General features: G+C 35.0%; 1 protein-coding gene across 3 annotated transcripts in view; it reads right to left on the bottom strand.

Moving 5' to 3' along the window:
- Window positions 1-587: 587 nt before the first annotated feature.
- DTWD2 (DTW motif tRNA-uridine aminocarboxypropyltransferase 2) overlaps window positions 588-25948 on the bottom strand; it is a 105488-nt gene continuing 80127 nt past the window's right edge. For 2 of the 3 annotated variants that reach the window (XM_007434093.4, XM_088129914.1), the window contains exons 5-6: window positions 10708-10836; window positions 588-1609 (exon numbers count right to left, since the gene is read on the bottom strand). In XM_007434093.4, the coding sequence (XP_007434155.2) occupies window positions 1439-1609; window positions 10708-10836 (300 nt within the window). In that variant the 3' untranslated portion in view covers window positions 588-1438. Of the gene's footprint in view, window positions 8115-10707; window positions 10837-25948 lie in introns of all 3 variants that reach the window. The other variant, XM_088129915.1, reaches the window with a different exon arrangement.

Consider the following 25948-nt stretch of genomic DNA (forward strand, 5'->3'; position numbering starts at 1 on the left):
TGAGCATGGGCATCACATTGGTGACCTAGAGTTTCAACTGCAGAAATATCTAATATGACACAAGTGTTTGTTGCAATTATAATGAATAGACTGGATAGACTGCTTGGAGGTTTATTGGTGGTGTCAATCATTCCTCTACTGTGAGAGAGCTTGGGGTTGGACCTCGCAAGTCTGAAGAAGAATGTTCACTGGCTGGAACTGACAAAGCTCTGTTGTTCCAAGATGCTTGTCAGTTGGCTTGCATTTAAGGTATAAAAATTTCCTTTTTCAGAACTTAAAGATCCTTACCTTAAAAAAAAAAAGTAGTCTTCCTGATAATGAAGATAAATGTCAGAATAGAATAATGGAGTTATGCTTTACTGAGTCTGAAATAAGGCAGAATAAATGGTACCATTCTCATCAATACAAACAAAGCCTAATTGCTAGTGACTTCCCAGGTATAAATGTTCCATCTAGGTCTATCTACAACAGCAATGCTCTCTGTCAAAACTAGCAGTTTTTACTTGCAATTTATAATCTCAGAAGTATTGATTTCATTTCTATCTAGACAAACTACGTGGATAGATATATAATATTGACTCAAGACATTATTTTTCATCTTCTTAATTTTTAATTTATGTTACAACAGTCCTGAACATGGATAAAAATGTACTATCTATATAAAAATATAATCTTCTGACATAAACAAAACAATGCCACCAAGAAAAAAATAGAATGTAATCACCATAATCCAGCAAGCTATGTCTATAAAAGTTTGTGCTTTCATGTATTCAGTTGCCATGGTCTGTTAGTAGTCTCATAGAAAAAGCAGGATGTCCCATATTCTTTTTTTGCTTACTGTTTTAAGATTAAAATGTCTGTTTTTTGCCAGGCTTTAATGATACAGGAAACCTAGGCCCCAAAATACACTTATTTCAAAACAAGTTGTTAACTGTTATTTAAGTTAAGAAAGCAGGTATTCTGGATTTTTGTGTCTACAAAGATTTCCATGACTTACAGTACCAATATACACCTGCCACATCAATATTTATATTACATATGTCCACTTTAATAAGAAATTAAGGGGAAAAATTCAAATTATGGTTTCATTATTACTCTTTAAAGTCAAAGCAAAAAAATAAAAATAAAAAAGAAAGAAATGGTATATTCTTTCTTGCTGCATCTTTATCATTATCATTGTCTTGAAAAATGCAAGCAGAAATTTATTTATTTATTAAATCAATTTATATAGCTGCCCATCTCACCACAGGCGACTCTGGATGGTATACAACAAAGCTTCCCAGGCATTTTGTTTTTGTATCATCCTTGAACAATGGGCAGAGAGCCACATGAATTTTTTTCATTTTAGGAGATGATTATTTGGATGAAACCTATAATCAACTCCACTTCATTAGCTAAAAGGAATACAAATCTTTAATACTAAATCTATATGGCACTCCTAAATTTTAACATTATTCACTAAAAGTTCCATTCTCCTGAGCTTGCGTTTATTTTTTGGCATTGGTTTGTCATATAAACCATTCTTAAGAAGATGTTCCTTGCTGTGATGGACCTGGGCACCATGCTGGATCTGGAAAGCACAAAGAGCTTGAAGAGGACGGAGTACAGTCTGAGAAGAAAGAAAGAAAAAAAGAAAACTTACAGATAGGTATAAGTTACATAGGCCTGTAGCTGCATAACCTCTGAGCATATTTACTGGGAAGTGATATTAATCTCATAAATAAATTTGCTTGAGACTATAGAATATATCCCTGGTTCTAAAAAGTTAGTGAACAATTTTTAAGCATGATTTTAAAAGCAGTTGCAATCTCAGTCTCACACTCTGTTGGTCTACACACTGAACTGCTTAGTAGTAAGTCACTACTAAGAATGAGCTTAGCTCAACCTATTATTTCTTGCTAAATAGACTAGAAATAGTAAATTAAGGGGAAATATTTAAATTAGAAGTTGTTTGTAATGTACTGTATACAAAACGTATTCCAGTACTACAAATGTTACACACGCTGCTCCCAGGTTCGGCTTATGGTCATTCACTCACACACTCACAGCCTGTTGAGGCAGGCAGATCTTGTCAGCCCCCCTTGTTTTCTACCTGGGTTTCCAGATAGGTGCGGCTGGAGCAGACAGACACATAGCCCTGGTCAACAGCGGAGAAATAATTAGGGATACACACAAATCACTTCTAATCGAACACTGAGGCACAAGAGGTTCTTTGTAATACACGGAGACCCAGTGAATTTAAAGTAACAGCAAAACTTTACTGGTTGCAAGGTACATTTGCTCTTCCTCATACACACACACACTTACCCACATCCTTCCCAACTAGGCTGCCAGGCACTAGCTAGAGGGACTGAAGCTGCCAAGTCTGGATGACTCAGATGACCAAGATGACTCAGACGACTCAGAGTGGGCAGGCTTTGGGACCCCTTTTATCCCCAAAAGGACAAGTTGATGGGATTGGGGTGAGGGCCTCCATGTGCTCAGGCCCAACTTCCTCTTTCTGGTTCAGGTCCTTTGTTTTTTTCCTTAATTTTCCTTAACGACTTGCTTCCTTATCTACCTCCCTGAAGGGATCTCATAGATAAGATTCCTGGCTTTTGTCCTCTCTGCTTAGCCTGCTTCATCTTTAGGTTATGGCAGCTTCAGCCTAGTCTCACATAAATCCATTTTCAATAATGCTAAATATAGGAAGGATATACTTTTTTCCATTGCATATGACATAATTATAAATCCTGAAGGTCCAAAAATGCCTTCATAAACAGTATAAGAAGAGATAAGAGAGTAAAGATTCCCCTGAGTTGAGCTCAACTTCTGCTGACCCAACGTCACATCATGTAGTTTCCCTGGCAATAATATGGAAGTTCTTTCTTTCTTTCTTTTTTTTAAAGATCAACCCAGATCACTAAAAATGGTAAAAGAATTTGGTGCATTAGCTAGATTTAAAGTTAACAAGGAAAAAACGAAGAGGTTAACAAAGAATTTAAAGATGGAAGATCAGAAAGAGTTGGTGGTTAAAAACTGGTTTCCAGATAGAGAAAAAAGTAAAATATCTGGGTATTACCATGACTAATATGAATTGTACATTATTTCAAATAATTATGTCAAGGTGTGGAATGAAATCAAGAAGGACTTACTAAGATACGAAAAGGTACAATTATCATTGTTTGGAAGAATTTCTGTGGTGAAAATGAATGTATTACCTAGAATGATGTTTTTATTTCAGACAAAATATATTTTGAAAAATGATGCACTTTTTAAGCAATGGCGAAAAGATATATCCAGATTTATATGGCAAGATAAGAAACCAAGGGTTAAATATAAAATTCTTCAAGATGCAGAAGAAAGAGGAGGATTAGGATTGCCTGACTTTAAATTATATTTTGCAGCCTGCTACTTGGTTTGGATGAAAAAGTGGGTGTTGCTGAGAAATAAAAGAATGTAAGAATGAGAAGCACATAACCTGAGATTTGATTGGTATGGACTTTATGGTACAACAAAGTTTAAGATAATGTAGATTTCAAAAATCATTGTGTAAGAAGTGTCATATTAAGAATAAATAAATACAATCCCAGGCTGGGCCCCAAAATACCTTTATTGGTCTCAGCACAGGAGCATTTTATAGAAAAGAAACAGTCGGCAAAGAGAAATGGTTAACATATCAAGATTTGTCAATACAGGGGAGATGGAGAAATTAAGATGAAGCCAAGAGAACAACTGAATGCAGACGGATTTAGTTTTCAATGGTTTTCATATGCACATTTAAGAGAAAGATTTAATATAGATAAAAAGAACTGGAATTGAGCAACATAAGATGGAATTTGAAACTGAACTGATGAACACGTGATTGCAAAAATGTATAAACTTTTATTTATTTGTTTGTTTGTTTATTTATATTTCAAATTTAGGATACTGCCCATCTCACAAAAAGTGACTCTGGGCAGTTCACAATAAAACAGCAATAAATATTAAAATACAAGAAAAACAATATAAAATACAGTAAAAATAGAATAAAAATCAAACCCATACACAAATAATATCTTCCAAGATGTTGATGGTCAGTAAGATGTTAACATATGGGAGCATCTTCAAGGTGCTAGCCACCCCCAGGGTGGGTTGCCCTTTTTTCTGTCCCATGCCAGTTGGCAGAGCCAGGTCTTGACTGCTTTCCGGAAGGACAAGAGAGTTGGAGCCTGCCTCACCTCTGGGGGGAGAGTATTCCATAGGGCAGGGACCATGGTAGAGAAGGCTCTCTTTTGGGACCCTGCCAGTTGACATTCTTTCTTTGACGGGGTCCGCAGCATACCCTCCCTGCCTGACTGGGTGGGACGGGTGGATATAATGGGGGTGAGATGGTCCCTCAGGTAACCCGGTCCCATGCCGTGTAGGGCGTTAAAGGTGATAACCAACACCTTGAATTGGACCCAGAAGAAAACTGGGACCCAATACAGCTCACATAGCAAAGGTGTAACATGTGCCATCCTTGGGGCACCTAAAATTGCATGTGCGGCTACGTTTTGAACCAGCTGAAGCTTCCGGATACTTTTCAAGGGTAGCCCTATGTAGAACGCATTGCAATAGTCTATATGGGAGATGACTGGGGCCTGAGTGACCGACTCAGATTTGAAATGGAGGAGGAACAGGTTAAGGATTGCATGATAAAACGTGCCATGAATTTTGGTTATAATATACAGATGAAGAAATGGGAGAGAATGTGGCTAAATAGGATGACATTCACATTGTGTTACAATTTAAGAGAGAATTTTTGTAAAATGATGTACCTTTGGTATATGACTCGAGAAAAATTATATAAGACGTATAAAGGTACTTCAAATCAATGTTGGAAATGTGAAAAACAGGAAGGGACATTTTACCATGCATGGTAGACTTGTGAAAAAGCCAAAAATATTCTGGATACAAATACATACACTGATTTACAAAGAATTTTAAAGATTAATATTGAGAAAAAGCCAGAACTTTTTTTATTAGGACTTATGGATAGCCAATTAGAAAAGGCTCATGGAAGACTGATTTTATATATGATGACTGCAGCAAGATTGTTATATGTACAACAATGGAGAAATACTGAAACACCCACAATGGAGGAATGGATTGTGAAAATGGCAGAAATGGCAAAACAACCTGTTTGGACAGGGACAAAACAATAAATACTTCTATAAAAGACTGGAAATCCTTTATGGACTTTTTGCTGAAAATAGATAAAAGGGAAATGATGATTTCTGGATTTGATGACTGAAAAAGGATTGAATTTGGCATTTTATAAAGAACTCTGGTTCTATCAAGTCTGGGGTTCAGCAAAGAGAAAAAGATTAATTTCCTTAGCTAGAAAGTTACACTCCTGAAGTTAAAGAGTAGATTCAAGAGATGTATTCTTTATTAATTTGTGAAATCTTTTTATATTCTAAAAATGAGTAAATTGAACAATATATTTCTACATGATCTAGGTAATAAAGATATTAAAGCTTTGACTAGTTTTATATTATATGGATTTTGTTCTTTTTTTCTTAATTTTTAATTTACATTAGTCACTATTTTCATAGTGTGTTAGTGTGTGTATGGGTGGATATGGGTGTGATAGCGTGTGATAGTGTATATAATGTTGGTGTGTGTATGGATGGATGGGTAGACAGATAGGTGGAATGATCAAAGTAGTTTGGCTGTATTACTTTTTCTTTGTTATGTTTCAATAATAATAACAACAAAAGAAGTGGAAGGAAGATACTTTTGAAAATCACCGTCCCCACATCAAATTCTATACAAATGTAATGAAAAAATGTCCAAGGCTGAGATCTGATTGATGAAAATTCAAGATTCAGGAAGCTTTCTTTTGAGATAAAAACACATTTATAATGCTAATATTTTTTTTTAGATTTGACTAAGGCAAACTGAAATCCAAAGCAATTACCAAGATGGAATTATTAATGTCTTGAGAAAGTTTTTGTAATATAAACATAAAGGGGTGCTTTTTTTTTTTTGTTTGCATTTTTTGTCATTGGGTATTGTCTTATTCTTCCTCAATTGCTACTATTAGCCTTTGTCCAAGTTGGTTCATGGATAACTTTTTTGGATTTGTAAAAGAGAAGTCTTATCTAAGTTGACCTTGATTCCCAGTGACTTCATGACACATACATGTAGTTTTTTGGGGAGTGTAACAGAAATTGCTTGCCATTATATCCTTTTGGGATATTTTTCACCTTCCCAGTATAGTATATAGTCCTACTGGGCTCCCATCTAAATATGCCTGGTCCTGCTTAGCTTTCAAGCCCAGACCAGATTAGCTAGGTGCTCCTACTTACCATGATTTTGGGTGTGTACACAATTTAAAAAGTAACATGTGCAAGCATCAAATATAACTTTTCAAGTTTCATTATGGCATGATAGAAACATCTTCCAAAAATTCAAAGATAGCCATAGTTTTTTTGCTATACACATTTGATAAACCTATGTTTTTCTGCATATTACCTAGATTCCAATATATTTAAAGAATTTTATAAAGCTTTTTCAGCCTATTTAGTCTAAATGTGTGCAATAAGGAGTAAGCTTTATATCACAAATCTTCTTTTTGGGGATTTCTGGAAAAGCTAACAGCCACTTCAAGTGATATGTCCAAAAGGCAAAGTATATGGAAGGCATTTTAATATTTTGGCAGAGTTTTCCATCACAAAGCAGTGGGATCTCTTGCAAAACAAAGGTTAATGTCTTATTGTTCTTCTTTGACCTAGTAGAATAAACTTAACCACTAGGGATGTCATGTGCCAAATTCTTGTAATGGCATTTGACAATTTTGAGCTGTTTAGTAGATTGAAATAACCCCTATGGTCAACGTTTTGATACAAAATGTATGTACATTAAGTAATTGGGGGTGGGTTTACAGATACTTTTAAATCTTCAAGCTGATTACCAGGTTTGCTTAGGTCTGTTTGAAAAATAACTTGTGAAATAATGATTTTGCACATAGGACTATTAATCACTTGATTGAAATAAGATATGAGAGTTTTATAATATTTCAGAGCTTGCTAGTGATGCTACTGCACTGTTTAATGTATTTATAACAAATCTGGTTATTGTATATTTCATGTATATAAACATGCCTGCACACACACAATGAAAGATAATTACTAGATTATTTAATAGGTAAATAGATTACAATATATGTCTAAAACACTTATCCGACTGTAAAGGAGGGGAGATGGAAGACATACTTTCTGTGTTCTATAATATTACATATTAATTCCATTTTGCAGACAGACCTTGCCAGAGACCTAATGTGAAACAATGGCTATCTTCATAATTCATTTCAAACAATGGTAGCAAGTGCAAATTTGGTTAACAGGATAGATTGAAAAATGGTAGATTACAAATAGATCCAGGGGTACCAGGAGGTAAAAGTAGGAAAAACTGTCAATAACTCCAAATTATACACACAGCAAAATAACCCACTCTTCACATTTTATATCCTCTAAAGTATTTCATTTTTTCATGTACCATTTTTCATGATCGTGTGTGATGTGGATTTTCCTCACAGTATTTTTGAGATCAATTTGAAGGTAAAGCAACAAGTTTTGACCATTGTCAATTGCCTCAGCAATAATGAGACAACCAATTTAATCATTACAGAGGGTGAGGTGTCATCATATAATGGGACCTGAGATCCATTTTTAGAATCTAGATTTAGATTTTTTTTATCCCATCTTTATTATTTTTATAAATAACTCAAGGCAGCGAACGTAATATTCCTTCCTCCTCCTATTTTCCCCACGACGACAACCCTGTGAGATGAGTTGGGCTGAGAGAGAGTGACTGGCTTAAAGTCACCCAGCTGGCTTTCATGCCTAAGGCAGGAGTAGAACCCAGTTTCCTGCTTTCTGGTCTGGTGCCTTAACCACTAGACCAAACTGGCTGCCAATTTTTCAACTTAGGTGGGAGATCTGTACTTTCAGACTTGAAAGATTCTATTAATGTAGCCCAACAATAAAGTAGAATTACCTCATCTGGTTGTGTTTCCTGCCTAGTTTACCTGGGAGGGCTGACATCTTCCTCTTATACCTGCTCAACTGGAGATTCAGCTGCAGAAATCTGTCAACCTTAAATTAATACTGTACATGGGAAAAAAATTGAAAAATTTTCAATTTTTCACTTTAGGAAAGATTAATTAGCTGATATTGGAAAGGTGGTGGTAGGACACAGAATTGTTGACCACCTTCCCATCCTAGTTATCACCTACTCTTTCTACTTCTTTCCCTTCCTGATCACAAACATGAGCTATTACCTATAAAAAGTTTGTTACACTTTTGTCCTTGCATCTTATTCCAAATGTCATCCTCAAATCAAGAATCATCTACTGTTCTTTGACAAAGAGCCGTAGCCATTCAGGTCAGTCAATTTTGCTTTTACTAAGCCTCAAAACTGAGTGTGGCTGGGTGAAGGAACAAATATTCCAAGCTACAAGTGGGATATATGTTGCAATTTCAATAAATATCCAAATAGATTCCTTTACAAAGCTCACATATTGATTTTCTTATTACATAGTAGAGGCAAGCTATATGTTTTTCTTTTCTTTTTTTGTTTCCCCTCACAGACTCTACTTGCACATACATTATGAGAGGACTAGTTTCTAAGTCCTGTCATAATTGTTGGTTAAGCAGCAGCTGCACAAGGAACTGCAGTCACAGCTGTGAGATAGGAGAGGAATCAATGGCACTAAAATAGCAGAGAGAAGGAAAGGAGATAAAAGAAAGGGGTGATTAATTGGAAAAGCAAAAGAGACAGAGAAGGACATTGCAATTTCAGATACAATTTTTTGGAAGGCTTGGCAAGTGAAAGGGACTTATTTCTGAGTAAAGAAACAAGATTAGGCTGTTGCAACATACTTGCAAATCTTATACCTCCTTCCTTTCTCTTCTCCTGTAATGGAATGTGAGAATGACCTTGGAAGACGGAGGAAGAGAGGCTGCCTAGGGAACAATGAGCTCAAAGGGAGAGGAGCCTGCAACTGAGTAATGGGCAGAGAAAGAAACTTAGAAAGGATTTGCCCTAACTGATCAGGCAGTAAATAGGGACAATGGGATATATGTACTTTCAGACTCACAAGATTCTATTAATGTAGCCTAATAATAAAGTAGAATTAGCTCATCTAGTTGTGTTTCCTGTTTGGTTTACCTGGGCGGGCTGCCATTTTCCTCTTATACCTGCTCAACTGGAGATTCAGGTACAGAAATCTGTCAAACTAATGTTGTACATGGAGAAAAAAAACGTACTTCTGCAAAACTGAACTTGGCAATGTCCCACAGATATATGGTCAAATAACAACTATGCAATGTATTCAAGGAAGCAGTAGCAGCTACTGCTGGGTGGGAGAGGGAGCGAGGGAGTGTGTGGGTGGCTGGGGAGACAAGGTGCAAGCGTGTCGAGGCTTGGGGTTGCTGCTGCCAGGTGGGAGAGGGCATGTGAGTGGCCAGGGAGGGTGCACAAGTGGCCAGGGAGGCATGAGCACAGAGGGGCTGGGGGAGAGTGTGTGGGTGGGGGAGTCTTACCTGAGCAACTAGCAACCTTCTCTGCCAATCATGTGATGCGAGACACTGCAACCGTCATACGTGTGAGCTGGTTCCCAAGTGCCCAGATTGCGATCATGTGACTGTGGGGGTGCTGGGACAGCTGGAACTTTGAGGACCGATTGTAACCACCACTCGTTCAGCACCATAGTAACTTCAAATGGTCACTGAATGAGTGGTTGTTAACGAAAGACCACCTGTATAATGCAACTATGGAATACAGGTAGTCCCCAGGTTACAATGGAAATTGGGAGTGAGATTGCCATTGCTAAGCAATGTGGTTGTAAAGCACAACATCATGTGACTGCATCGCTTAGCGACAGCAATCCTGGCAGACCCGGTTGCCATCGTAACCCCAAGACACATGGGGCATTAAAGGGAAGCAGTGGGAGTCCCAGGTAAGGAACATGGGGGTGCTTCAGGAGGGTGGGGAATGGGCAGATCACAAATGGTGATCACGTGACTGTGGCTCCCTGCAACATTGTAATCATGAGCTGGGTACCCATGGCTGGAACTTTGGGGACCGGTCATACATCCTTTTTTCAGTGCCGTCATAACTTTGAATGGTCGCTGAATGATGGATGTAAGCCAAGGACTACCCTAGTGACAAGTTATGCAACAAAAACCAATTAATCAAAAGCATGTTAATATGAAGATATTAATATCATATGCTTGGTATAAAAACATATCACTGATTCTTTCTTCAAAATATTTTCAAAGTCTCCTTTACTTCATTACTACCCCCCCCCCCGCCCCACTTACTTAGCTAACAAAGTTATCAGTGAAAATCAAGTAAATTGATTTTACATGCTTTGTGCCATATTGGAACAATACATATTGTTGAAAGAGAAGCTTTTAGAAGCTGTGTCATAGGAATGGGATGAAGCATATGAAGAAGAGTGGCAAGATTAATTATATGCAAGAATATGCAAGGTAGAGAAAGAAACTTAGGAGAATGCTATTTCCTTCTCCCAGATTTTCTAAAATTAATACATTACAACTCTTAATTAGGAGTTTTAAAAAAAGATGGAGTGAAAAAATTTGAACTCTGGCCAATAAAACAGTCTTTTTTAAAAAAAACACATTGCTTGCATTTGGCTATTCCATTAGCAGAGTACATGACTTTAAAATTACGTACCTCTTTAATAACATCATTTTTTTCCATGATGGCAAGGGCAATAGCTGCACATTCAAGTGTGGACAGGCATGCATTTGTGGGCTGGGTACGAATTATGTACTGACTTGAAAAGCTGGTTTTCAGCTGTACCTGAAAATAGTAATTTCAGATTAAAGAAATACATCATTAAAATACAGTGTGCTCTCTGTTTCTAAAAACTTTCCTTTAATTATATAGGATTGTAGTTTTTAGTAATAATCATTAGCATATATTGTAATGACACATGCTGTATTTAATACAAGGATTTGCAATATATTAATAATATTTTGTATATTTATTAAAATAAAGAAAACAAGCTCTAACATAATCTATTTTTTACTACCAAAGCAAAAACAAATAGGATTGCATTAGCATAATAATGTCCATACTAATAGACATATAAAGAGACTGTAGTTCAAACTGCTACATGATTATTGAACTGGATCAAGCACTTGTGGAATGAAACTGAACAAATTGGAGAGCAGAGAAGGAGAGGTGATTTCTGCTGATTGCCTTCCCATCAAGAGACATTTATACTCCTTAAAATGTTTTGATGAACTGTGGAGTGCTCCAGAACTGTGTACAAGGTAGTACCAGCAATGGAGGGGAAAGAAGGAAATAGTGGAAATTATTCCTTGAAGTAGGCAGCCACCAGGAAGTATCTGGATCCAATCCACAGATTGAATTATGATTTATAACCTGCCATTGTAGGAGGAACTAAACTGAAGAAAGCATCCATTAAACTGTTATAGATTATATATTTTGTATGCAAATATCCCCAGGTTCAGAATCCCAACATCTCCATTAGAATAGATCCAAAATTTAATGGAAGAACGTGAATATGTATTCAGTTAGATCCAAACAGCATTGGATTTAAAGTATTTTTTAAAATAAGCAATGCTAAATTGTAGAAGAGATACAGACAATAGAACTGTATTTAATCTACTTCAAAATGATGTACTATATTGGGTTACAATTTCATTCTAAAATTAAAAAGTACTTGATATAGGAATGTGAATAGTAAAGTTAAATAAAATATGGATTAAAGAATCATGTCAGCTACTGGAGTTTATGTTAGCCTCTCACTGCAGACTTATATATGTTTGAAACTGATTAATTAGTTCTGCCTAAAATGATAAACACTTTGCTGTATCGCACTTGTTAAACATTTATCAAAGAAGACAGTTCCACTCAACCATTTGGCTATGAGTTTTAACAGCTTTAAGGCTTTTTTGTATTTATAAACAACTACTAGAAAGTAACCCAGTGGTCTCTGAAACAATGTTTAGGCATTTTTCATTAAGTCTCTACAGCTTCAGACAGAATCTGAATAGAACTGAATGGCTTTGAGTCTCTGTGAAATAGCTCATCTTCCTAACATTCATATCCTCGGAAATAAAAGATAAAACATAAATAACTTAGGTAACAGAACATGCAAATATCTTTAAGGTTGAATATATTCCCTGTACTACTTTTTAGAGGAATTTTGCAGTTTATAACTATTTCTTTAATATGTTGAATTTGCTTAAATAAGAACTACTACCAAGCAAGAATCAACCCATTTACCAATTTGTATGTGGGACTCTGGATGTGGTCTGTTTGTATCAATGGCATCCCATTATATTTCTGGTCAATTTTATTATGAGAAAATGGGAAGGGCATTCGTTGAAGATTTTGTCAATAAGAATAGGTTTTGAAACCTTGCATTTATTAATTTAATTTCTATGATACAAAAGTGACTTTTTTCAGAGATTACGTATCTCACTTTATAAAACATGATTTTATAAAAAAAATAATTCTTCAGGCTACTTTATATGTCTAAGTGTGGTTAATATGAGGTGAACAGGGAAGATAAAATTTAGCTTTATTTTCTTTTATATTTCCTTTATATAAATAATTTTGAATTATATATTTGAGTAACAGCCATGTCAGATTTCTTCTAAAGTCCCAAAAGTTTAAATGCTAGGTGCAAACAAAATTAGTGAAAATAATTACAGAATTATTTGATAAAAATGCATTCAAGGTAGATTCAAGGTAGATTTCATTTAGTAAAAAGAAACAGCAGAAACTTTATGACCATGAACAAAGTGCCCAGTGTTCACAGTGTATAAATCACTGTTATAAATCGTTATGGCTTGCTTTACACAAAGCAAACTGGAACTAAGAAAACATTCTAGCTTCATAAATTGTGCAAATCATAAGGAATTTGAAGCCAAGGAGAAGCAAAACAGATACCTGTGTTTAGTCAAATTCCAAGGATAATTAATAATTAATAATAATAATAGTAATAATAATAATGGTTTTTTTGTAGAGGATCCTGAGGAAAATCAGTTGAAATTGATATTACTGAACTATTAGAACACATTAAAAGGCTTTACAAAGATATGCCTTGGTTTTAATGCATTTTATAGTATGCGAAAGAAAAAAAAAGTAATGCTTCTTGGTATAAATTCTGCCATTAAATTCTTACTTAATCATCAACTTCAATTAATAGCTTCTACTCAGCACATTTTTGCAAATGACCAGCAAAGCATATGACTAATGTTTAGTTTGCTCACATTAAAATTTTACAGTTAGGTAGTAAAATATATAAAAGTAACTGATGGTCCTGAGAACAAAATATTTTATTTTTGCAAAATCTGGAACAGAGTGTCAATCTTCATACTAAATCTATCTTACAAAGGAGCTTGTTGCCTAATGATTCATTAAACATTACGTCTGCTATTATATTATGTTCAGTAGTTCATTGTACTGCATTAAAAATATCTACACAATGACAGCTATGTGTGAAAGACATTTTTAAAAGTTAATTACTTATCTGGGGAAAATTTAACCCCTCCTTAATCATGTTTCATTGTAATTTGAAACACAGTATTCAAGGTGTTTACATTCCATGTTTGAATAGGACTTCCTTAAGAAGTTTTCACTAACATCAAAGGAACATCGCACAGATAAAAAGGAGTATACAGGTAATCCCCAGTTTAAGAACGAGTTCCATTCCTGAGGTCTATCCTTAAGTCAAATTTGTACGTAAGCTGGAATAGTATTATTGAATAATATTGTGTGATGAATTTGAACCATTGTGTATTTAACTCGAATCATAATATAAACATAAAGGGGTGCTTTTTTTTGTTTAGGACGGGGCTGTTTTAATCACCTATTTTCTTAGTATTAGATGAATTCAAGATCTGCATTATGTTTTTATGTATCTGCATTTCTAGTCCATAAAAACTTAAAGTCTAAGAGCATAATATTCAAACTGAAAGGACAAAAGCAGAAAATAAACCTCTAAAGTTATATACAACCATAAATTATTCCTAAATTATTTTCAAGTTTTATCTATACATGCAATGATAATCAAACATAAACAAGAAGAAAATACAAGAAAAGAAAAGAGACTGACAAAAACCAAGCAAATATTCTCTACATAGTTTGGGAGTATATTTTACTACTTTAATTACATGTACTGCTATCTTTAGAGATACAAAATCATACACATCCATATTTCTATTTCTATTAAAAAGACGTTTCTATACATGAAAACAATCCATTAGGATATGTTTTTATATTGTATTTTTTTAAATTGTTGTAAACTGCCCAGTGGCATGCCCTGCCAGTGGTGGTGGGGTGTGGCTTTTTTTCCTTCTATTTGGTAGTTCCTTGATTAGGGTATTGTTTCAAGCAGTAAACAATACCCTAATCAAGGAACTACCAAAGAGGGGGAGGGGAAAACCCCCCACCCCCACCAATACTGGCAGGGCAAGCCACTGTATGTAAACAGAGAGCAAACCCCAGTCCCTGCTAGCAGTGAAGATGTTACCTAGCCGGTAATGAAACATTTGCAAGAAAACAACCAAGCTCAGAGAACCCCAAGGACTCCACAGTTCAACCATGAGCTACCAATATTCTCTTCTATTGAGAGAAATGAAAAGAATCCAAGATCATACACAAAAGTTTTTGTAGTTTTTTAAAGCAATATGAAATAATGAACTAGTACACCTATGCTATATGTAGTCTAAACCACAAAAAAGTATAGCAAAAATATCTACTTGCTGCTGAATAAAGTCCCATCAGTTATTTCCTTGATGGAAAAAGAAGTGCACAGCTAAACTGAGTGTCAGCCCACTTTTGAAAATTACATCAAGAATATAAATAAATTAGCCAATTGAAACATACTGGCTTTAATTTAAAGTGACATTTTAAGAGCTTAATGTTTTTATATTCTACAGGGAATAGCTGCCATGCAATGTAGGGAACAGATAGCCAGAAAAAGTAAATTGATGACAGAAAACTTTTGTTCTTTCTTTATGTTCTTATGCCTATGTAATCTTGCTACCCCTGCATGATATATTTACAGAAATATTAGAGTGCATTTCAATGACCACAAAGAAGGCTTTTATTAAATTCTCATTTTCACTTTGGTCATAAATACATTTTCCCACATTTTATGGCTGCTGTTATCAAAGTAAGGAATCTCATTTTTTCTTATCTTATTAAATGTATGGCTAGATGCTGGCAGGTAGAGAAAGTGCTGGATTAGAGTTTGGTACACTGCATAAGAAGATCAAGGAAAAGGACCTTGAGAGACAGAGTGAAGAGATGTTGCCTGAGGAACAGTCAGATAAGAGAGGGCTTAGACCACAGCTGCCTATTGGGCAGCTGATCAGGCTGTAAGGAGACAGTGAGGGATTTGTATTTTCAGACTTGCAAGATTCTGTTAATGTACCCATATAGTAAAGTAGAATTAGCTCATCTGGTCGTGTTTCCTGTCTGGTCTCCCTGGGGAGGCTCACAATTACTGACAGTGTTGATATTGTAATTACTAATTTCTGTCTCCATCCTTTAAAGATCTCCTTTAATATTTCCAGTGTTATAATGTTTTGTGTCATTTTGTAAGTCCCAGAATTAATTGACATCAAGAACAGGCTTGTATTTTTTTCTTCTGCTTAAAAATTTTAGTCCCCTCTAGTGTCGAGTTCCTAAAATCATCACTTATCTTTTGTTATGACTTGCAATAGCCAGGACAAGCAAAATAAGTATTTCCCACAAGGTTGTTTATTTTTTATAGTTAATTTCAAAATATTATAGTAAAAATCAATATTCTAAATTTATCTGGACCCTTAATCCATTTATAACTTTCTTAGATCAAAATCTTATTTAGCTTTTTGCTGTTTATTTCAAATTCCTTAAGTTCTTAAGCTTATAAGTATTTTTTCTTTTGCTCAGAGTTGGATAAATTCACCCAATAAAAACTTTTCAAACTCGTTGGGAGAGGTTCTATGTTTTGCAGCAGTAATGCCTGTACCCATGGTTCCTTCCTTTGTTTTCAACAGCTTTGTCTATTCTTAAAAAATGTAAGGTATCCAACTGTCCACAGATAGTTCTTTGGGTGGGGTGTGCAAACCTCAGTTCTATCTGTTAAAAATAATCCTTGGCTAGAACTAAAGCCTAATAGAGCAAAATATATGGGCTGGGATATGCTGTGGACCTGTTTTAACAGTAGACTGCTTTGTTAGAGATTCTTAATTTTTCAAAGGCAGCAGCACATTCAAAAGAACTACAGAAACAATAGCTAATGTAGCAACCCTAACAAACATTCCCCACTCCCTTCATATTCTGTAGTCACCCATGGCCCTATATTGCAAAGCAAAAGGAATATATCTTCTACACAAAAAACTTATGATGCAGCCAGAAAAAGATCCCTGTGCTTCTGTTGCTAAATTACCATGGAACTGCAGACTGGAGCATATACTGCTTGGTGTCACAGGGTCGTTACAGCAACTTTCCCCTACCCTGTGCTTTTCGTATATACAAGAGTAATGCCATGCTGGCTAAGATTGATGGGGACTGTTGACCAAGGCATCTGGAGGGCACCACAGTGAAAAAAGTTGGAGAAAGAAAAATGTTTTCACATATTCAAGTTCTGTAACACCAGGCATAGTCAATTTATACTGCTAACTGTAATCTAAAATAACATTTACTGACAGTGAGTATAACTACAAGGAATAGTGGAAACCACAATACTGTAAAATGTGACATCAGCATTACTGTGATCTATTACCTCTTTGACAAATTAATGCAACAGAAAACTACATAAATTAGTTCAAATTCTACCCTAAGAAACACACACATAATTTCTACAAAGTCCACATTCTGCTACACTCTACAGTGAAGAAAATCCAACTTTGTTAAGGAACAGTGATGGAGAAATAGCCATAAGATTTGCATATATCTTGCAAAGAAAACAACACCCTGAACATAGAGTCATATGAACGGATAGATGAATAATAGGCTCTCCAAAATCTTTGAGGTTCAAGCCCATCACTCACACACATGCCATAATAAATATGTTTATTTTATGTTTTCCTTATACAGGTCTATCCTTTAGCAACTGCCCCATTTAGCGACTGTTCACAGTTACAAGGGTGGTGAAAATGTAACTTTATGGTCAATCCTCGCATTTATGACCTTCACAGGTCTGTAAAGCAAAGGAAAGCTGAAGTAAGATCATAAGCACAGTTGCAGTTTCATTTAGTGACCGCTTCACTTAATGACTGAGTTGCCAGTCCCAATTGTGGTCGCTAAACAAGGACTACCTGTATATATTTCTAAAGTACATTATCGTTGTAGTTTAATTTAGCATTTAAGACACAAAAATATAAGAACATTGTTATAGCATAACAAAGCCATATTTAACCTAGCATTTTATTAATACAGAGGTCAATCAGAAGCTTACAGAGGAATGTAATCAAGATATGATTCAGTCTATAATAAGTCTACTATTTTTGTTTTATACAGTCCCAATTCCATTGCCTATTATTTGCTTCTGTACATAGGAAATAATCCTGTCTTTATATATAATTACACAATTCAGGATTAGACAACATGTACAATATAAACAAAAACATGACAGAGCTTTACATTATTTTATTATTTTTCAATTAAGACAATGATTTACGTGATTAGAATTTAAACAAAGTTAAGTGAGTACAATTAAGTTAGCATTAGAACGTCCACCTGTTAGTACAATATCATTCTTCCTAAAATTAAAAGCATTTGTTACCAAAGGTGTTTTTTCTCTTTTAAAACTTATGTTATAGCACATATCAAGAATGCCCTCCCTTTTTTTTTTCTTTATTTGGTCTTACAACTTCTTGCCTATGCTATTAGAAATTATGAAAGCATTAACGCTATTATAATAGATGAGAGAAAACATAAGATACTGCTTTATGAATCATATTTTTAACTATAAATGAGACTGGGAACTGAAAAACAAAATATAACATAAGGCAAACCACTTCTATATTGTTGCCAAGAAAACAAACATGTGATGTCTCTGTAGTTCCCAGGAACTGAGTTTGAATCAAGGGAGATTTTATTTAAAAGATTAGATTATTGTGCTATATGACCTTCCCTCTACGGCTGGCTGCACTTTCTAGAGTAGGCTATTTAAGTCCTGCAATTGTAATAGCTATATAAAATGAGAGAGAAAGAGAACAGTATTCTCACAACTGCCACGTGGATAACTATTCGTCATTTATTTAGTCTGCATATTTGTGGGACAGCAGCTACCATTCAAACTGTCTCATTTTAAGGCATTAGCATATTTTAACTTGTAAAATGCTAATTCTAATAAGAAATATTACTATTGGAAAAGAATTACGCTGAATAGCTGTTGTACTTGTGAATGCTGAAATATTACGATAGTAAAATAAAATTAACATTTTAAGTCTCTGTTCATATAGTACAAAAACAGAGGAGAAAGCTCTTGAAAAGACTTGTATTACCTTTTTGCTCTGTGTATAGTTCTGAAATGAATGTCAGGCAACCAATCAATATTTTATGCAGTGCTATTCTTTTAATAATTAATGGAAAAGAAAAGTGCTGCAAGGAAATGCAGGCACTGAACAGAATAAGGATCTCAAGACTGGGTCATGAAGTGAAGAAAGAAAATGTAATTATGAATATTGCAAAAGCTGTTTAACTTTAATTAACTTTAAATATCAGGAACACTCTAAGACAAAAGCAATATCTCTTCACTGAAGGGTTTGGAAGGCTACTAATTCCCTACACTTCCATTTCTTTTATTTATTTGTTAATGGTACTGGATATTTCCTGAACCATGAAAGAAAAATAAAAGATCATGCATAAACACATACACACATCCTGTAAAACCAACCAACAATACTTTGAAAGACTCAGAGTACCAATTAATAATGTAACTACATATTTTAATTGAAATAAAGCAATCTGAAAAGAAAAAAAAACATTTAAGAAAGCTTGAGTTAAGAAAGTTGGTCATAATATATTCTGAGACTGAATGAAACAACTTGGTGGTGGCTAAGGTGAAGTCCAGCTGAGAACTCCAATTTATAGGCCAGAAGTAGACGAGAAGGGGAGGAGCAGTGCTCTGCTGCAGGAAACCATACGGCAAAGCTGACTGGGTTCTAGGTTGTTTAAACCTAGCTATGCTGCAAGGAATCGTGTCTTGCTTACTGCCTTCAATCAAGAAACAGTTGCTGGACCTGGGATAAAAAAAAATACAGTGTAGACCCCCCTCCTAAAATAAATAGTTCTGTTCAGAATTTCCATTTTTCAAACACAGAATTGTTACCAGCCTTCCTATTTTCTATTTTTGTGCTTAAACAGCCACTTCACCTAATTCAATTGCTACAGGACATTCTCAATCTTTACAGAACTATTTTTCCCACAGGGTAATTTCTTCTTAATTTTATAAAATATTTTTGAAACCACTTCTGTGGGACAGTTTCAGCTGTAATTTTGTCAGTGCTGTCAGCTATCAAAAGGAATGCTTCACGTTTATTGAATATAACTAACCAATTTGGGCTGGTAATTCTAATGCCCAGAAGTAACATAAGTGGCCATTGTTTCTGGCTAGAATTTTAAAAAGTATATCTATTCTGTAGGACAGGTGTTAACATATTCAGAAACGAACAATGGCTGAATGGTAAGAGCTGCTTGTCTTCAGTTATTAAATGGATGTTTATAATTCAATGTATGTATTTATGCATGTCACATGATATAAACATTTTCAAATAGCATTTGAGAAAGTAAAAAAACTACACCAATATGAAGTAATGATCTCTATCTTTTATATACTAACTTGACTTGGTATAAAACAAAACAAAATTGATAAAGTGTTATATATCACACTCAGCTGTGTGCCATTTAGAACTGATAGAGACTGAGAATTAAATTAATCAAGGTGATAAATAATGTCATTTGTCTGGGGAGGGGACAGAAAGGAAGGTGGTAAAGTGTGGTTTAGGGACTTTAAGTACATTGCAGTAGCTCAACTATATGATATATCATCATCTTATCAAAGACAGATGGGAGAGCTTCAGGAATTAAGGTTTATGTAAGTTCACCTGTGGAGTTGTCTGCATTTTTAACCGTATCTTTATAACAGCCTTATTTAAGGTGATAATCTTCTAATAAGTTGGACTACAGTTCTCTTTATTTCTTAACCAGTATAATACTCTAAAGTCTGGAAATCTATTGTCCTTTTTTTTCCTGAATGGACTTATTTCTATTTTGTTGTTGTTGTTGTTTAATTTCACTGTTACTACCTTAGAAAAAATATTTGAGAGCAGCACAGCATATCTAGCAAAAATTCAAGCTAAAATTGAAAAGATATAGAGTGGAAAGGATGAAGAAGAAATAATTAAATTTGCATTCTTTTTTCTTAAAAAAACTTTTCCCTTAATGTATTGATTATTAAAGAAAGAAGGCCACCAAAGTCATCACAGTCTATGAGGACTGACACCTATCCACTAACACATGAAACAGAAGCAACCTTAAAAGGATTTCCATGACACATAAAACAACAAATCCTACAAGAAAATATCATTTACTGAAAATTGAAACTATTGGGCTACCTATAAAATAACAATAGAAAGATAAAGGAATAAGAACATTTTTTGCAGAAACTTTGGTATTATTATCAAATCCCTGCTCCAAAAACAGACTGAAATAATGAAAAATCATATAACCTCAGTGACTGCAAATTTTGATTGAGCTATTAAACAGCTATTAAAAACAAAGTGACATATCTTTTGGAACTGATGTTCCTAACATCATTTTCCAGGCCTTTTTTCATTTCATTTTTATTATGATTATTTTGTTCTGAAGTTATATTGTGTTATTAATATTGTTCCATGTACGTATCCCTTTTCTGTTAATTTGACTGATATAATAAAATAATATACGTGAAGGAATGTAGTAGTAACAATTGTCAAAAAGGACATTGCTAAATATTAACTCAGCTTTTTTTTTTTTTTATCTGCACTCTACGGCGACTGCTTGGATGAGTCCTTGCAGTTTTCAAGGCAAGGTATTTTTTCAGAAGTGGTTTGCCAGTGCCTCCTTCCTAGAGCAGAGCCCAGCTGGCGAGTGCAGGAGGCGGGGTTTCTGTTGCTTCGCCGCTTTTTTGAGCGTGCGCAGGTTCCGCGCTACTGGCAACTGCTCCCGACTCCTTTTGCAAGGCGCCGCCAGCATTTTTCCTCCCACCAGAGTGAGAGTACCCATTTATCTACTCACGTAAGTTTTCGATCTGTTGGGTTGACAGGAGCTGGGGAGGAAACAGGAACTCACTCTGCTGCGCGAAAGCTGGGCTCGAACCGCTGAAGTATCGACCATTTCTGGCCGGCAACTTTCAGCATCAAGCCACTGCGCCACCATGTCCCCTTTTATTAACTCAGCTACAACCCAATAAAAAGCAGCATCATATTTAGATGACTCAGTAAATATTCAATAAAAATTACCATTATACAAACTACTACAGACACAATGGAGGAACACAATGAGGAATTCTGTGACAAATTGTAAAAAGTGCAAAATGGAATATCAAGAAAGGATATAACACTACCAGTAGGGATTACAATGAAAAAAATGGAGAAACCTGGAATCATAATATTTGGAATAGATGAACCCAATAATGCAAGCGATGCATTCACAAAGTTTTGCAAAGGGAATTTTTGTTCATCAGCAACATCAGTTGCAACCAACATAAATGCAGACTCAAGACATACATACACCACATCCCCTTTTCTCCTTTGAATCTGGATCTCTGCACAGCAGACTTTGCAGATGACATTAATTGATGGACAACATCAGAATGAACTAGACTAAATAACAGGACATAGAAAATGAAATCCAGTCGAGTCAGTCACAAAACTTTTAAGTACAGGTAGTGGAATAGACCATGAGTTACTGCTATTAAATATATCTATAAAAATAATGAGAGTGATTGTACCAGCAAGGTGGACCTAGTATAACATAAACATATAACCTGGATAACATAAACATAAGATAAATATAAGGAACACATTTAGTGTGTTTAAATTATGAGAAAATGTACTTGAGGAGCTATGAGAAGAGATGAGATGCTAGGAAAACCAATGTGGAAAAATATTCTCAAATAATTATTTATTTAATTATATCTATAGACTGTTGACTCCATACCAATTCACAACAGCTTATAACATGTAGGATTCATAAAACAGAAAACATTAAATATAATGCAATCCTTTGTGTTAGTGATTCCCATATTTTTCAAACGTCAAGTACACTATGGAAGAATTCTGTGTGGATCACCCTGTAAAATACTGTAGGGGAGGGTTCCATACAAATCTTCAGAAGAAAGTGTTTTACAAGAGAGGTGCACAACCCGAAAAACAGTGTGATCTCATGCTCCTCTTTTGATCTCATCTGGAAGAATTTCAAAGAGGAAAAGATTGTGGCTTTCAATCAAAGGTATCATGATAAGCAGGAAAAGAACCAATGAAAGCTTTAGGCAACAAGAAGGATATATGATGACTGAATACAAACTTTCAACATAAAGCAAGGATGTAGAAAAAATGTGTCAACAAATACAGAAAAATGAGAGCTTTTTCAATAAGATGTAAGAAATGACAAGATAGCTTACAGCCAATGTGGGAATTTTTAAGAGTAATCACAGAATAGATGAGATAGAGGCAAAGAAAGTTAAAAAAAGATGAAAAGATTATACTGAATCCTTTGAACGACAAATGTTTGTTGAGACATGATAGATTCAGGAACCTGTTCCCCCCAAAAGTTAGGTACAATAGGCAATAGACTATCTTCCATATAGGAAAACACCAGGCACAGATGACATTCAGACTGAACTTTATAAAACTTCAGAGGAAATAGTTAAAGTGTTAACAACTCTTATGTCATAAATTATGGAATAAAATTGTCTGGTCCAGAAGTCGGAAAAGATTGGTGTATGTACCAGCTCTGGAGCACAGAAATAAAAGAGAATGCACAAATTAACAAGCCATTGCACTAATTCTTTATGCAAGTAAAGTTTTACTTACAAACTTATAAAGATTAGAGCTATGCTAAATGAACAGGAAGATTTCAAAAAAGACTGCTGGACATGAGATTTATATAGGTAATATAAAATGGATAAGAGAAAGAGCAAGAAAATTTAAAAGGAGGGGATGGGTTGCCTTTGCATTATTGACTAAAGCAAAGCCTTTCATTATGTAGATTGTGCCGGAATTTAGAATATTTTAAGGCTAATGGGCTGCCACAATACCCAATTATTCACTTTAGAATCTTTATAATGAACAAAAAGCTATTGCAGGAACAGGATTTGGAGAAGCAGAGTGGTTCAGAATAAGGTGACAAGAATGTATATTGTCTCTACCATCTGTTTAATTTATATAGGAAACGTATTATGAAAATGGCAGTGTTAGAAGAGATGGCAGCAGGAAACAAAACAGAAGGTTAAAAACAAACAAAGGCACTCAGAAGACTAAATTCCAGATGAATGCTAAATATTAAGAAGAAAATGGCAATGTCACCCTACATGCTGAGGTTACATTACTGTTGACTGAGAAGAAGTAAAGGTACTATTCTATTTTGTTTCCTTGGGCTGAAGAACAGATAAAGACGGAGCATATGCTAGAGAAATAAAGATGAAATTAATCCTACGGATGACTCTGATGACATACTTAGACAAAACTGTGGAGGTAAGGACATTTCATTCACAACAATAATTAGAATTTTTAAAGTAATTGTCTTTCCAATGGTAACGTATGGTTGTGAAACCTGGACTCTGAAAAAAAGTGAGGGAAAGAAGATTGATACCTTTGAATTATGGATTAATTAGACAGTTACTAAGAATAAACTAGACTACAAGAAGAATCAATCAATGAGTCCAGGACAAATAAAATCTGATTACTCCCTTGAGTAACAAGTAGATAGGCAAGTAAAACTCAAACTAGAAAATAATTATCAAGGATGACAAGGCTGAGGGAAGTACAGCAAGAAGAAGCTAATATATAAAAGGACACAATCCATGAGAGTACTGGAATATCCTTGGAAGATCTAGGAGATATTACTGGGATCAGGTGAGGATGGTAAGCATTTGACCATGCAGTCCTCAAGAGTCAAGCTGAGCCACATGACTGTAACTTGAAGGTTATATTAAAAGGAACCAGTAGTCCAGAGGTAGGCAAACCTAGGCTCTCCAGATTTTCTGACTACAACTCCCATAAAATTCATCCAGCACTGGCAATGGCCAGTGTTTATGGAAGCTGTTGTCCAAACTATTTGAAAGACTCCAGCTTGCTTACCTCTGAAATAGGATCTGTGATCAGTGGGAATAGGAAGCCTAGTATATGATTGGTGACATAAGCAAACTTCTTCTGATATTCAATTCAATTTATGAAAGGCAAGATAGCATTTGGGCTTACTGGATTAGTTTATTGTTGACTGATGTTATATTAGCCATCAGCACCTTCAAGTATATCTAACTAATAGCCAGCAGAACAACAATTTGTAGCTTCTCTCAGAAAACCAGTCTGTTTTGTGAAGGAAAAATTAATTCAGTGACAGCATGAAGAGAGAAAATCTTTTCCAACAGAGAAAAAAAAGTAGAAAAATAAATAAAGCTGATAAAACTTGACACTTGCAAGTGAAGATGTTGCAGATTTTCCAAGTATTTATGGCAGAGTTAGTAATGAATGGAAAAGGTTGAGAATAGCCACATTCAGGCAAATATAGTTGGAGTCTTTGAATTTATATATAAATCTTTTCCATACAATTTTGCAGAATCCATATGAATATGAATGAAACAGAGGGAAGCAACAATAAAGAAATAGGCTCTCTAATACTACTGCATTTAACACTACAGCAAAGAGATGTTTGGATCCCTGAAAAAGATGATGGTAATTTTTGCTAGGGTATGCATAATCTAATTAGAGCCAACTTAATATCAGATTGTATAGCCTTGATGCAAAAATAGAAAAGACCAAGAGATAATATACATAACTTTGTGCACAGACCCCTTCTTGTAATGTTGCTGTCCTTGTAAGTTAGGCTTTCAACCTCAATAGCAAGGCGAAGAAAACAAAAACACTTTTCCTTCTGAATACTAATAGTTTGAGTAAAAACAAGGATGACTGGGAAGAATATACTAACAGGGTAAACTGCTACAATAAGACCATCTGGATTACAGAGTTCCCCAAGCCTTCATTTTGTAAGCCAGCATCAGGGATTACATAGCTTTCTTACTTCCAAAATCAGGTATTTCCTTGAGTTTGCTTTGTGGCTAGATGGAATGATAATTGTGGCTGATTACTGGAGAGTGATTTCACTTTGTGTATGTTTTTATGCTGCTGCTCTTATATTAAGTTTAGTCCATAAGGTCAACTCTAGCTAAAACCTAACTTAGGGCTATCATATCTGGGCTGGGTAAATCCAGATAACCACGAGATGAGAGCAAAGGTACTATGCTGCCATTTAGTGATAATCTGTTTTTTTGCATCCCAGATGTAAGAGCCCTAGCTGAACTGTTACTATATTACTAAGATTACTCTAAGCAATCACCAAGCTATTGGTTGTTATGATAAACCTGTTATGTAACTTAGTTGTATAGTTAACTTATTTATTAAATAGGAGGATTTAGGTATGTCAGCTTGCATAATAGATGAGATACAAAATATATAGTTTTAATAAGCCATTTACTAATTGGCTGATTATTATAATCTAACTGGCTGCCTAAATAGTTAGCTAACTGAAGACCGTTGCTCAGAATGTCCTGACTGAAACACAGTCACAGCATTTTCTGGGCTGTACAAATGATAGATAACTACTTAACTATATTGCCTAGTCAGCTGGTTTAGTGTAAACAACCTGAATTGGTATCCGGAAGTGCTGACTATCTAGTTGA

This window comes from Python bivittatus, unplaced genomic scaffold (assembly GCF_059951505.1).
Source record: "Python bivittatus isolate LINGU-HERP-01145 unplaced genomic scaffold, Pbiv_v1 ctg000850_np1212, whole genome shotgun sequence".
Lineage (NCBI taxonomy): Eukaryota > Metazoa > Chordata > Lepidosauria > Squamata > Pythonidae > Python > Python bivittatus.